The following is a 12,724-nucleotide window of genomic DNA, read 5'->3' as shown; positions in this document are numbered from 1 at the left end:
CACGAGCGGCCGCACGCACCGGGACAGCCCCGGGGGCACGGAAACGGCCAGAGCAGGAAAGATCGGGGTCCCCCCGTGTCACCCACCGAAATCGGGGTCCCCCTGTGTCATCGGGGTCCCCCCGTGTCACCCACCGAAATCGGGGTCCCCCTGTGTCATCGGGGTCCCCCCGTGTCACCCACCGAAATCGGGGTCCCCCTGTGTCATTGGGGTCCCCCCGTGTCACCCACCGAAATCGGGGTCCCCCCGTGTCACCCACCAGGATCGGGGTCTCCCTGCGTGTGCAGAATTTGGGGCCCCTTCCCCTTTTGTCCATTATCGGGGTCCCCCTGTGTCACCCCCCGGGATCGGGGTCCCCCACCCCCCTCGTGCCACACTGGGGGTCCCCCGCTCTCCCTGGGCTCGGGGCCCCCCTTGAGTGTCAAACCGGGGGTCCCCCGGCTGTGTGCAGAATTGGGGACCCCCCACCCTTTTTGCTCCCTCGCTGTCCCCCCCATGGCTGTCACCCTCGCGGCCCCCACGACCCCCCAAACCCCAAATCCCAAAAATCCCAAATCCCAAAAGCCCCAAATCCCAAAAACCCCAAACCCCAAATCCCAATCCTCAAACCCCAAATCCCAAACCCCAAATCCCAAAAACCCCAAATCCCAAAAGCCCCAAACCCCAAATCCCAAAAACCCCAAACCCCAAATCCCAAAAATCCCAAAAACCCCAAATCCCAAAAACCCCAAAAACCCCAAATCCCAAAAATCCCAAATCCCAAAAAACCCACGCCCCAAAATCCCAATCCTCAAACCCCAAACCCCAAATCCCAAAAACCCCCAAAACTCCAAATCCCAAATCCCAAAAATCCCAAAAACCCCAAAAACCCCAAATCCCAAAAATCCCATACCCCAAACCCCAAAAATCCCAAACCCCAAATCCCAACCCTCAAACCCCAAATCCCAAAAACCCCAAAAACCCCAAACCCCCATCCCAGGGGTCTCCGTGTCCCCCCAAAACCCCCTGTGCGATCTGGGGGGGGGGTCCCCGCGTCCCCCCCTCCCCCGGGGCAGGCCCGCACCGTGTGACCGCGGGTGGCCCCACGTGGGGAGGGGGTGGGGGGGTGGGGGCGCGGCCCCTGCGCCCCCCTTTTTTTTTTGGGGTGGGGTCATGCAAATGAGCGCCCCTTTTTGTGCCGCTGTCCCCGTGCCCGGCGCCTCTGCCCCGGCCGTGCCGAGCGAGCGGGGAGGCGAGCGGGGACCATGAGGGGGCTCGGGGCCATCGCGGTTCTGGGGACGCTCCTGCTCCTGGCTGAGGCTCAGCGGCGTAAGTGCGGCTTGTTTTGGGGTGCGGGGGGCGCCCGGAGCTTCGTCCTTTGAGGTTTTGGGGTGCAAAGCCTTCCCTTAAAGGCAAATCCTTCACGGAGCTGCGTTGTACCCCAATAATTCCCCTTAAGGGTGGGTGTGAGTTTGGGTTAGAGGCGTAAGTGGGGCTTGTTTTGGGGTGCGGGGGGCGCCCGGAGCTTCGTCCTTTGGGGTTTTGGGGTGCAAAGCCTTCCCTTAAAGGTAAATCCTTCACGGAGCTGCGTTGTACCCCGATAATTCCCCTTAAGGGTGGGTGTGAGTTTGGGTTAGAGGCGTAAGTGGGGCTTGTTTTGGGGTGCGGGGGGCGCTCGGAGCTTCGTCCTTTGGGGTTTTGGGGTGCAAAGCCTTTCCTTAAACGTAAATCCTTCACGGAGCTGCGTTGTACCCCGATAATCCCCATTGGAGGTGGTTAGCCATGTAAGTGGGGGTTTTTTTTGGGGTGCGGGGGGCGCCCGGAGCTTCGTCCTTTGAGGTTTTGGGGTGCAAAGCCTTCCCTTAAAGGTAAATCCTTCACGGAGTTCGGGTGTACCCCGATAATTCCCCTTGGGGGTGGCTGGGGGGTCCCCGGGGGTGGTTGTGGGGTGTGGGGCGGGATGTGGGGGTCGCCATCCCGCTGGAAATGGGGGGCACGCAGCCCCGCTCTCCCCGCCAAGGGGGGGGGACCCCGTTTTTTGAGTGGGGGGGGAAGTGGCAGCCCCGTGTGAAGTGGGGAAGGGGGGGGAGCTGAGAGACCCCTGAAAATGGGGGGACAGGGGGGACCTGGCAGCCCCCCGCGAGTGGGGACACGGGGGACACAGCAGCCCCCCGACACTGGGGGGGACACGGGGGAATTTGTAGCCCCCCAACAGTGCGGGGACACTGCAGCCCCCCGACATTGGGGTGACCTGGCAGCCCTCCGACGCTGGGGGGGACACAGGGGCTCTGCAGCCCCCCGACATTGGAGGGGACACTGGGGACTTTGCAGCCCCCCGACCCTGGGGTGACCCAACAGCCCCCCGACATTGGGGGGGACACAGGGGACTTTGCAGCCCCCCGACATTGGGGTGACCTGGCAGCCCTCCGACGCTGGGGGGGACACAGGGACACTGCAGCCCCCCGACATTAGGGGGGACATGGGAGACTTTGTAGCCCCCCGACATTGGGGTGACCTGGCAGCCCCCCAGCACTGGGGGGGACACTGGGGACTTTGCAGCCCCCCGACCCTGGGGTGACCCTGCAGCCCCCCAGCACTGGGGGGGACACTGGGGACTTTGCAGCCCCCCGACCCTGGGGTGACCCTGCAGCCCCCCGAGCCGGGGGGCACACGGGGGGTGCCCGCCCCGTCCCGGCCCGGCCCGGCCGGGCTCGGCTCAGCTGAGCGTCACATGAAAGGGCTTTGGGGCCATGTGATGGCTTTGCCCCGCGCGTGGCTTGGCCCGAGCTCCGTCACGCGGCCCCCGGGTCCCCCCCGGGTCCCCCCCGGGTCCCCCCCGGGGTCCCCACGGTCGGGAGGACCCGGCTGGACACCCCAGGGGTGGGGGACCCCTGGTAGAGGGGGATATGGGGAGATGGGTGCTGGGGAGGGGACATGGGGGACATTGGGGACCTCACAGACCCCTGCGAGTTGGGGACATGGGGGACCTGGCAGTGCCCTGGGAGTGGGGGACAAAGGGGACATGGGGGTCATTGGGGACATGGGGGACATTGGGGATGTGGCAGTATCCTGGGAGTGGGGGACATGGGGGACACTGGGGACACGGGGGACCTGGAAGTGCCCTGGGAGTGGGGGACATGGGGGACCCCTGAGAGTGGGGGGGACATGGGGGGGACCCTTCATCCCCATATGAGGTGGAGACGTGGAGGGACGTGACAAATCCCTGAGAATGGGGGGACAGGACAGTCCCTGAAAATGGGAGATGGGGAGGACATGAGAGCCCCCGAAAATGGGGGACATGGGGGACATGACAACCCCCCCCAAAAATTGGTGCCACGAGGGACACGTGGCACCGCTGATGCCCTGAGCAGGGGTGTCCCTGTCGCTGTCCCCGCAGGAGCCGCTGGCCGGAGCCCTGGCCGGAGCCCTGGCCGGAGCCCGGCGTGGAGCGGGCGGCCGGCGCCGTTCCGGACCTGGGACACGGCACTGTACCCGCCCTGGCACCAGGGGACCCGTGACTGCTGGCGAGGTGAGTGCCACCCACCCGGGCTGGCCATGTCACCCACGTGGGCTGGCCGTGTCACCCACCCGGGCTGGCCGTGTCACCCACCTGGACTGGCCATGTCACCCACGTGAACTGGCCGTGTCACCCACCCGGACTGGCCGTGTCACCCACCCGGGCTGGCCGTGTCACCCACGTGGGCTGGCCGTGTCACCCCCCTGGGCTGGCCGTGTCACCGGTGGGGTCCAGCCGTGTCACTGACCCCCCGGCACCCCCCGATCGTGTCCCCGAGCAGGTGGCGATGTCACCTTCGACATCAGCAACGACGCTCCCACCATGGCGGGTGCCCAGGCCACCTTCTCCATCGCCCTGCGCTTCCCGGGCAACCAGAACGTGCTGCCCGATGGCCGCGTGGTGTGGGGGCAGAACTGCACGGTCAACGGTCAGCGAGCCCCAAACTGCCCCGAAACCATCCTGAAACCACCCAAACCCACCCCAAAACCATCCCAACCACCCTGAAACCATCCCAACCACCCAAAACCACCCCAAAACCATCCCAACCACCCTGAAACCATCCCAACCACCCAAACCCACCCCAAAACCATCCTGAAACCACCCAAACCCACCCCAAAACCATCCCAACCACCCAAAACCACCCCAAACCGCCCCAAAACCATCCTGAAACCACCCAAACCCACCCCAAAACCAACCCAACCACCCCAAACCACCCCGAAACCACCCCATAACCACCCAAAACCACCCCAAAACCACCCTAAACTGCTCAAAACCACCCCGAAAGCACCCAAAACCATCCCAAACCACCCTAAAACCACCCCATAACCACCCAAAACCACCCCAAAGCCACCCTAAGCTGCTCAAAACCACCCCAAACCCACCCAAAATCACCCAAGCCCACCCCAAACCACCCCAAAACCACCTCAAAACCACCTCAAAACCATCCCAAACCACCAAACCCACTCCTTGGACCCTGTGTGTCCCCACGGTGTCCCTGATGTCCCCGCGGTGTCCCCGGTGTCCCCTGACCCCGGCTGTCCCCACAGGCACGTGGGTGGCACAGGGGGACCCGGTGTTCGCGGAGCAGCCGGACGCCAGCGGGACCTTTCCCGACGGGCAGCCCATGCCCAGGGGCAAGCGGGGCAAGTTCGTCTACGTCTGGTGGACATGGGGTGAGGATGGCACCGGTCACCCCAAACGCGGCGCCGGGTGTCCCCGAGGTGGCACCAACCCCACTGAGGTGGCACTGACCTCATGTGGTGGCACCGACCCCACTGTGGTGGCACTGACCCCGCTGTGGTGGCACTGACCCTACTGTGGTGGCACTGACCCCGCTGAGGTGGCATCAACCCTGCTGTGGTGGCACTGACCCCATTGCAGTGTCACTGACCCCACTATGGTGGCACCGACCCTGCTGTGGTGGCACTGACCCCATTGCAGTGTCACTGACCCCACTGTGGTGGCACCAACCCCGCTGAGGTGGCACTGACCACACTGTGGTGGCACTGACACCATTGCAGTGGCACTGACCCCGATGTGGTGGCAATGACCTCGTGTCACCCATGGTGGCACTGACCCCACCGTGGTGGCACTGACCACACCATGGTGGCACTGACCCCGCCATGATGGCACTGACCCCACCGTGGTGGCACTGACCCCACCGTGGTGGCACTGACCCTGCCGTGGTGGCATTGTCCCCACTGTGGTGGCACTGACCACACCATGGTGGCACTGACCCTGCCTTGGTGGCAATGATCACACCATGGTGGCACTGACCCCACTGTGGTGGCACTGTCCCCACTGTGGTGGCACTGACCCCGCCGTGGTGGCACTGTCCCCGCTGTCCCCAGGCCGCTACTGGCAGGTGGTGGACGGGCCGGTGTCGCGGCTCACGGTGGGCACGGCCGGGGTGGCCCTGGGCTCGTACACCATGGAGGTGGCCGTGTACCACTACCGGGGCCTCCAGAAGTTCATCCCCATCGGCCACGCCAGCTCCCAGTTCAGCATCACCGGTGGGTGACACGGGGACACCGGGGGGACACGGGGTGGGGGGCACCGGGGAAATGGGGCAGGGGGTTTGGGGTGGGGGTTGTGGGTGCAGGGGTGGGGTGGGGTTGTGGGTGAAGGTGACACCGGGTGGAGGTGACACTGGGTGCGGGTGACACTGGGTGTGGGTGACACTGGGTGCTGAGGCTGGAGGTGACACCGGGTGGAGGTGACAGTGAGTGTGGGTGACACTGGGTGCTGGTGATGCAGGTGACACTGGGTGATGGTGACTCTGGCTGTAGATGACACTGGGTGCTGAGGCTGTAGGTGACACGGGTGCAGGTGACACCAGGTGCAGGTGACACTGGCTGGAGGTGACACCGGGTGCAGGTGACTCTGGCTGTAGATGACACTGGGTGCTGAAGCTGTAGGTGACACCGGGTGCAAGTGACATTGGGTGCTAAGGCTGTAGGTGACACGGGTGCAGGTGACACCAGGTGCAGGTGACACTGGCTGCTGAAGCTGTAGGTGACATTGGCTGCAGGTGACACCGGCTGCAGGTGACACCGCGCGCCAGCATTCAGGTGCCACTCAGACCAACGGCCGTCCCCTCCCCTCCCCTCCCCTCCCCGTGTCCCCGCGCTGTCCCCGCAGACCAAGTCCCGCTGGCCGTGGACGTGTCGCAGCTGCAGGACGCGGGGAGCGGCGCCGGGCGCTTCGTGCGGAACCGCGCGGTGGCGTTCGCCGTGCGGCTGCACGACCCGAGCCGCTACCTGCGCCACGCCGACGTGTCCTACTCGTGGGACTTCGGCGACCGGAGCGGGACCCTGATCACGCGCAGCGCCACCGTCACCCACACCTACCTGGACACCGGCACCTTCTCGGCCCGCCTGGTGCTCCAGGCCGCCATCCCGCTCAGCCCCTGCGGCTCCACGACCGCGCCGGGCCCCACCGGGGCTCCCACCGGGGCCACCGGGCCCGTGGCCACCACCCCGGCCGGGGCACAGAGCACGGTGACGGTGGCCAGCACGGGTAAGGGGAAGGGGGGGGGGGTGGCATCGCCGGCTGGGGGTGGTCGCGGTGTCCCCGCTGCTCCGTGGGGTGTGGCCCCAGTGTCCTCTCAACCCCCCGAGCCACCCCATAGTGAGTGTCCCCAGTGTCCCCTCACCCCCCAGAGCCACCCCACCCCATAGTGAGTGTCACCAGTGTCCCCTCACCCCATAGTGAGTGTCCCCAGTGTCCCCCCACCCCCTAGAGCCACCCATGCCATAGTGTGTGTCCCCAGTGTCCCCTCACCCCACAGAGCCACCCCACCCCACCCCATAGTGTGTGTCCCCAATGTTCCCCCCCCCGCCTCCAGTGTCCCCCCACCCCAGACTGAGTGTCCCCAGTGTCCCCCCCACCCCACAGAGCCCCCAGACCCCCCAACCCACGGTGTGTGTCCCCAGTGTCACCAGGGGACACGGAGCACCCCCGGCACTGGAGTTGGGGGGGTCCCGGGGGGGGGTCCCAAACCAGAGGTGACCCCAGCCCGGGCTCTGGGGGGTCCCGGGGTGACCCCAACCCCGCTTTTCCCGCATCCCCCGCAGCCTCCGGGGATCTCGTGGAGCCCACGGGGGGCTCGGCGGCGGAACCCTCGGACCCCGCTGTCACCGAGCCCGCTGTCCCCATTGTCACCGAGCTCTCGGTCCCCACCGCCACCGATCCCGCTGTCACCGCCGCCATCGAGCCCTCTGTCGCCGCTGTCACCGAGCTCTCCTCCGCCGCCGCCCCCGCCCTCGCTGCCAGCACCGCGGCTGTCGCCTCCTCCGTGTCCCCCGCTGTCGCCACCGCGGCCGGGGACACCTCTGTCACCGCGGTCCCCGCGGAGGGGACAGCGGCTGCAGGTGGGTGCTGGCCCGGGCCGGGGGTGGCGGCGGGGAGGGGACACGTCGGGGGTGTCCCCAGGGGCTCGCTGTCCCCAGGGGCTCGCTGTCCCCTTGTCCTCGCCCAGCGTTTCCCGTGTGTCCCTGCAGATGCGGCGACAGACGGAGGCGCGGGTGGTGTCACAGCTGCGGCCACCGTTGGATCGGCCACAGCTGGATCGGCCACAGCTGGATCGGCCACAGCAGGATCTGCCCTCGATGCCACCGCTGCAGCCACGCTTGGTGTCACGGCGGATGCCACCACAGAAGCCACCGCGGGAGCCGCTGCTGTGTCCCTGGCCGCTGCCACAGTTGACGCCACAGTTGGCGCCACAGCTGGAGCCACAGCTGGAGCCACAGTTGGCGCCACAGCTGGTGCCACAGCTGGAGCCATAGCTGGCGCCACAGCTGGCGCCACTGCCCAGCCGCTGGCACTGGTCAAGCGCCAGGCCCCGGCCGAGGGCTCGCCCGGCTGTGTCCTGTACCGCTACGGCACCTTCTCCACCCAGCTGGACATCGTCCGTGAGTCCGGGGGTCCCGGGGGGGTCCGGGGGTCCCGGGGGGCCTCCCGACCCCGCTGACCCCTCCTCGCCCCCCGCAGAGGGCATCGAGAGCGTGGCCATCGTGCAGGTGGTGCCCGAGGGCGGCGGCAGCAGCGTGGAGCTGACGGTGACGTGCGAGGGCGGGTGAGTGGCGACGGCGGCGACACCGCCGGCGACACCGGCGGCGACAAAGCAGCGCGGCGTCCCCGGCGCTGACGCGGCGCTGCCCGCAGGCTGCCCGAGGAGGTGTGCACGGTGGTGGCGGACCCCGAGTGTCGCACGGCGGAGGCGGAGTCGTGCTCGGCGGTGTCGCCGTCGCCCGGCTGCGAGTTCGTGCTGCGCCAGGACTTCAACCGCTCCGGCCTCTTCTGCCTCAACGTGTCCCTGGCCAACGGCAACGGGCTGGCCGTGGCCACCACCCGCGTGGCCGTGGGAGGTGCGACGCGGGGACAGGGTCCTGCGTGTCCCCTGGGTGGGGCTGGGGTGTCCCTGCTCGGGGGGGTGGAAGGGACACGGGGACAGGGTCCTGCGTGTCCCTTGGGTGGGCTGTCCCTGCTCGGGGGGGTGGAAGGGACACGGGGACAGGGTCCTGGGTGTCCCTTTGGTGGGGCTGGGGTGTCCCTGCTCTGGAGAGGTGACAGGGACACGAGAACTGGGTCCCCAAGGTCCCCTGGGTGGGGCTGGGCTGTCCCCGCCCCGGAGGAGGTGGCATCTGGCCGTGGCCACCACCCGCGTGGCCGTGGGAGGTGCGACACGGGGACAGGGTCCTGCGTGTCCCCTGGGAGGGGGTGGGGTGTCCCTGCTCTGGAGAGGTGGCAGGGACACGGGGACAGGGTCCGGGGGATGTCCCCAAGGTCCCCTGGGTGGGGCTGGGCTGTCGCTGCCCTGCCGGAGGTGACAGGGACAGGTCCGGGGGGTGTCCCCCAGGGGTGGCACTGAGCTGTCGCTGCCCTGCCGGAGGTGACAGGGACAGGTCCGGGGGGTGTCCCCAAGGGGGGGCACTGAGCTGTCGCTGTCCCCAGGAGCTGCTCCGGCCACCGGCCGTGCCACGCTGTTCCTGGGGCTCGTGCTGGTGGCGGCTGCCCTGGGCACAGCCGCGTACACCTACAGGTGAGGGGACACTGGGGACACTGGGGACATCGGGGACAGTGGGGACATCGGGGACATCAGGGATATTGGGGATATTGGGGACAGTGTGGACACTGGGGACAATAGGGACATCAGGGACAATGGGACATGGGGACAGTGGGGACATCAGGGACATTTGGGACACTGCGGGGACTCACGGGAGGGGGTCAGGGTGGAGGGGACACTGGGGACACCGCAGGGACATTGGGGACACCGCGGGGACATTATGGGGTGGGGGGTTCTGATGGGGAGGGGACACCGCCCATGTGGTGAGGGGACACTGGGGACACATTCCATGGACTGTCCCTGTGGGGTTGGGGACACTGTGGACACTCCCCATGGGGGGGAGGTGACACTGTGGGGTTGGGGACACTCTCTGTGGACTTGGGAACACTGTCTGTGGGGTTGGGGACATCGGGGACAGTCCTTGGGGTGGAGGTGACGCTGTGCAGTTGGGGACACTCTCTGTGGGGTTGGGGACACTCCTTATGGGTTTGGGGACATTGGGGACACTCCCCATGGGGTGGAGGTGACACTGTGGGGCTGGCGACACTCCTTATGGGGTGGGGGGACACTCTCTGTGGGGTTGGGGACATCAGGGACACCCCATAGGGAGGAAGTGACACTGTGGGGTTGGCGACACTGTCTATGGGGTCGGCGACACTCCTTATGGGGTGGAGGTGACACTGTGGGGCTGGGGACACTCTCTATGGGGTTGGGGACACTCCCCATGGGGTGAGGTGACACTGTGGGGTCGGCGACACTCCTTATGGGGTGGAGGTGACACTGTGGGGCTGGGGACATTCCTTATGGGGTTGGGGACATCGGGGACACTCCCCATGGGGTGAGGTGACACTGTGGGGCTGGGGACACTGTCTGTGGGGTTGGGGACCTCGGGGACACCCCACAGGGGAGGAGGTGACACCGTGTCCCCCCCCCCCAGACGAGTCAAGCACCCGGCGCTGTCCCCCGCGCCCCCCACGCCCCCCGGGCGGCCCCGGGGGTGGCTGTCCCCAAATGTCACCGTGCGGCGGCTGCTGCGGCGCGCCCTGGGCGGGGCCCCGAGCGGCGAGAGCAGCCCCCTCCTCCGGGGCCGCTCCGTCTAGGGACCCCCGCCCCAAAACCAGCCCCCCAAAACCCCCCGGACCGCCCCCCGCCGGAGCTGGGGGGGGGGGGGTTGGGGACACGCGTGGTGGCCTCGGTGGCACCGAGATTAAAGGCACCGGTGTGGCCGCGGCTCCGGCTCCGTGTGTGCTTTGGGGGGGCCCGGGGGGGTTTTAGGGGGTCCTGGGGGGGTTTGGGGGGATTTTGGGGCGGTTTTGGGGGGCTCTGAGGAGATCTGGGGGGGTTTGGGGGGATTTTGGGGCGGTTTTGGGGGGAGTCTGAGGGGATCCGGGGGGTTTTTGGGGGATTTTGGGGCGGTTTTGGGGGGAGTCTGAGGGGATCGGGGGGATTCTGGGGGGTTTTGGGGTGTCTGGTGTTGTCCTGGCGGGGGGTTGGGGAGATTTCGGGGCGGTTTTGGGGTCTCTGAGGGTATCCAGGGGGGGGGTTGGGGGGTTTTGGGAGTCTGGGGTTGTCCTGGGTGGATTTTGGGGGGGTCCTGGGGGGTGGTTGACGGGGGATTTTGGTTGGGTTTTTTGGTGGCCTGAGGGGATCTGGGAGTGTTTTGGGTGGGTTTCGAGGGTTTCGGGGGGCTTTTGGGGGGTCTGAGGGGTGTCCTGCGGGGACTTTGGGGGCTTTTTGAGAGGTTTTTTGGGGTCTCTGAGGGGATCAGGGGGAGCTTTGGGGTGAATTTGGGGGATTTTGGGGTGGGTTTGGGGGGGTCTGGGGTTGTCCTGGAAGGGCTTTGGGGGGATTTTGGGGCGGTTTTGGGGGGTTCTGGGGGGATCTGGGGGGGGTTGGAGGATTTTGGGTGGGTTTTGGGGGATCTTTGGGGGGTTTGGAGGATTTTGGGTGGGTTTTGGGGGGATCTTGGGGGGTTTGGAGGATTTGGGGTGGGTTTTGGGGGCTCTTGGGGGGTCCTGGAGTGTTTTGGGGGGCCCTGGGGGGATTTTGGGGGCTCTGGGGGAGGTCCCAAGAGGGGATTTTGGGGTGTCCGGGTGGGTTTTGGGGCGTCCTGGGAGGTTTGGGGGGTCCTGGGGGGCCCTGGGAGGGTTTTGGGGGGGTCCTGAGTAGATTTTGGGGGATTTTGGGGGGTCCTGAGTAGATTTTGGGGGATTTTGGGGGGTCCTGGGAGGGTTTTGGGGGATTTTGGATGGATTTCGGGGGGTCCTGAGTGAATTTTGGGGGATTTTGGGGGTCCTGGGAGGGTTTTGGGGGGTCTGGGGGTGTCCGGGGGGGGCCCCTCCTCTGGGGCCATGAATGTGGGGACCCCTGACCCAAAACATGTGACCACGCCCCCTAATTTACATATTAATTAAAGATCTCTTTGACCACATCTTCATTGTTCCTCTGGGGTGTCCAATTTCCATATTTGTTCATGGCCACGCCCTTTTCTGTGACCACACCCACATTTTTCATATAAGCAAATGCCACGCCCCCTTAATTTACATATAATCTTTTGACCACGCCCTCTAATTTCCATATGTGTAAACGACCACACCCATTTTGTGACCATGCCCGTGATTTCCACATAAAGCAATGGCCACACCCCCTAATTTCCATAATTAGGGGTTTTATTTTGACCACACCCCCTAATTTCCATATAAACAAATGATGACACTCCCAATTTTAATATTAATTAAGCCCATTCTCCTCTTGGCCACACCTTCTAATCTCCATATCATTCAGTGACCCCGCCCCCTTTCCCACAATGTTTGCTATTGACCACGCCCCCTTAATTTCCATATCCCATATATGGTCATGCATAAATTCAGACCATGTGACTCCCATTCTAAACAATGACCACGCCCCCTAATTTCCATAGGAATTAAAGTTTATTTCAGCATTTTGCCACGCCCCTAATTTCCATAATGGTGACCACACCCCTTAATTGCCATAATAATTAATTATCCTCTCCAGTATTTGACCACGCCCACTAATTTGTGCATCACAATGTAACCACGCCTTGTAATTTGCATATTAATTAGAGGCTATTTACTAATTTTGGCCATGCCCTGTAATTTACATACCCATCAATGGCCACGCCCCCTCATGTGCCACACCCCTCCCCTTTTAATCAATGACCACGCCCCTTAATTTCCATGCCATTTAAATATATGTCATTGCCACACCCACTAATTTCCCTATCAATGTATTACCACGCCCCCTAATTACCATATAAACAAAGCACATTTCTGCTTTTAGCCCCGCCCTCTAATTTCAATATCTATCAATGGCCACGCCTCTCGACTAACACCCACATCATGTTTTATTCAATGACCACGCCCCTTAATTTCCATAGTATTTAAATATCATCAGTGCCCATGCCCACTAATTTCCCTATCACCATATTACCACACCCTCTAATTACCATAGAAGTGAAGCTCATTTCCGCTTTTAGCCCCGCCCTCTAATTTCCATATCCAACACATGGCCACGCCTCCGAAACGTTTGGGCCACGCCCCCCCCCGCGCCGCCGCCCTCGCGTCACTTCCGGGGCGGCCCCGCGGCGCGCGCGCAAAGATGGCGACGCCCTATGTGACGGACGAGACCGGTGAGCGCGGGGG

General features: G+C 64.7%; 2 protein-coding genes across 2 annotated transcripts in view; one reads left to right on the top strand and one right to left on the bottom strand.

Annotated features, from left to right (window-relative positions):
• Positions 1-1,238: 1,238 nt before the first annotated feature.
• Positions 1,239-10,226, top strand: LOC128801659 (melanocyte protein PMEL-like). The gene is made up of 12 exons (XM_053967713.1): positions 1,239-1,308; positions 3,377-3,508; positions 3,777-3,923; positions 4,543-4,668; positions 5,347-5,508; positions 6,137-6,514; positions 7,063-7,368; positions 7,498-7,908; positions 7,988-8,072; positions 8,162-8,364; positions 8,951-9,038; positions 10,000-10,226. The coding sequence occupies exons 1-12, from the start codon at positions 1,245-1,247 to the stop codon at positions 10,160-10,162; spliced, it is 2,265 nt and encodes a 754-aa protein (XP_053823688.1). The 5' UTR covers positions 1,239-1,244; the 3' UTR covers positions 10,163-10,226.
• A 2,294-nt stretch (positions 10,227-12,520) lies between these two features.
• Positions 12,521-12,724, bottom strand: part of LOC128801435 (cyclin-dependent kinase 2-like) — a 7,456-nt gene continuing 7,252 nt past the window's right edge. The window contains exon 7 of the mRNA XM_053967311.1: positions 12,521-12,691. Coding sequence (XP_053823286.1) covers positions 12,521-12,691 — 171 coding nt within the window. The remainder of the gene's footprint in view (positions 12,692-12,724) is intronic.

Source organism: Vidua chalybeata, chromosome 30, assembly GCF_026979565.1.
Source record: "Vidua chalybeata isolate OUT-0048 chromosome 30, bVidCha1 merged haplotype, whole genome shotgun sequence".
NCBI lineage: Eukaryota > Metazoa > Chordata > Aves > Passeriformes > Viduidae > Vidua > Vidua chalybeata.
Note: the sequence above shows the minus strand (reverse complement) of the source record. Positions and strands in the feature narration are given on the sequence as shown.

Coding starts and splice junctions, on each gene's coding strand:
- LOC128801659 (XM_053967713.1), top strand. CDS start 1,245: ATGAGGGGGCTCGGGGCCATCGCGGTTCTGGGGACGCTCCTGCTCCTG. Junction 7,909..7,987: donor CACCCAGCTGGACATCGTCC/GTGAGTCCGGGG, acceptor CGCCCCCCGCAG/AGGGCATCGAGAGCGTGGCC. Junction 9,039..9,999: donor ACAGCCGCGTACACCTACAG/GTGAGGGGACAC, acceptor CCCCCCCCCCAG/ACGAGTCAAGCACCCGGCGC.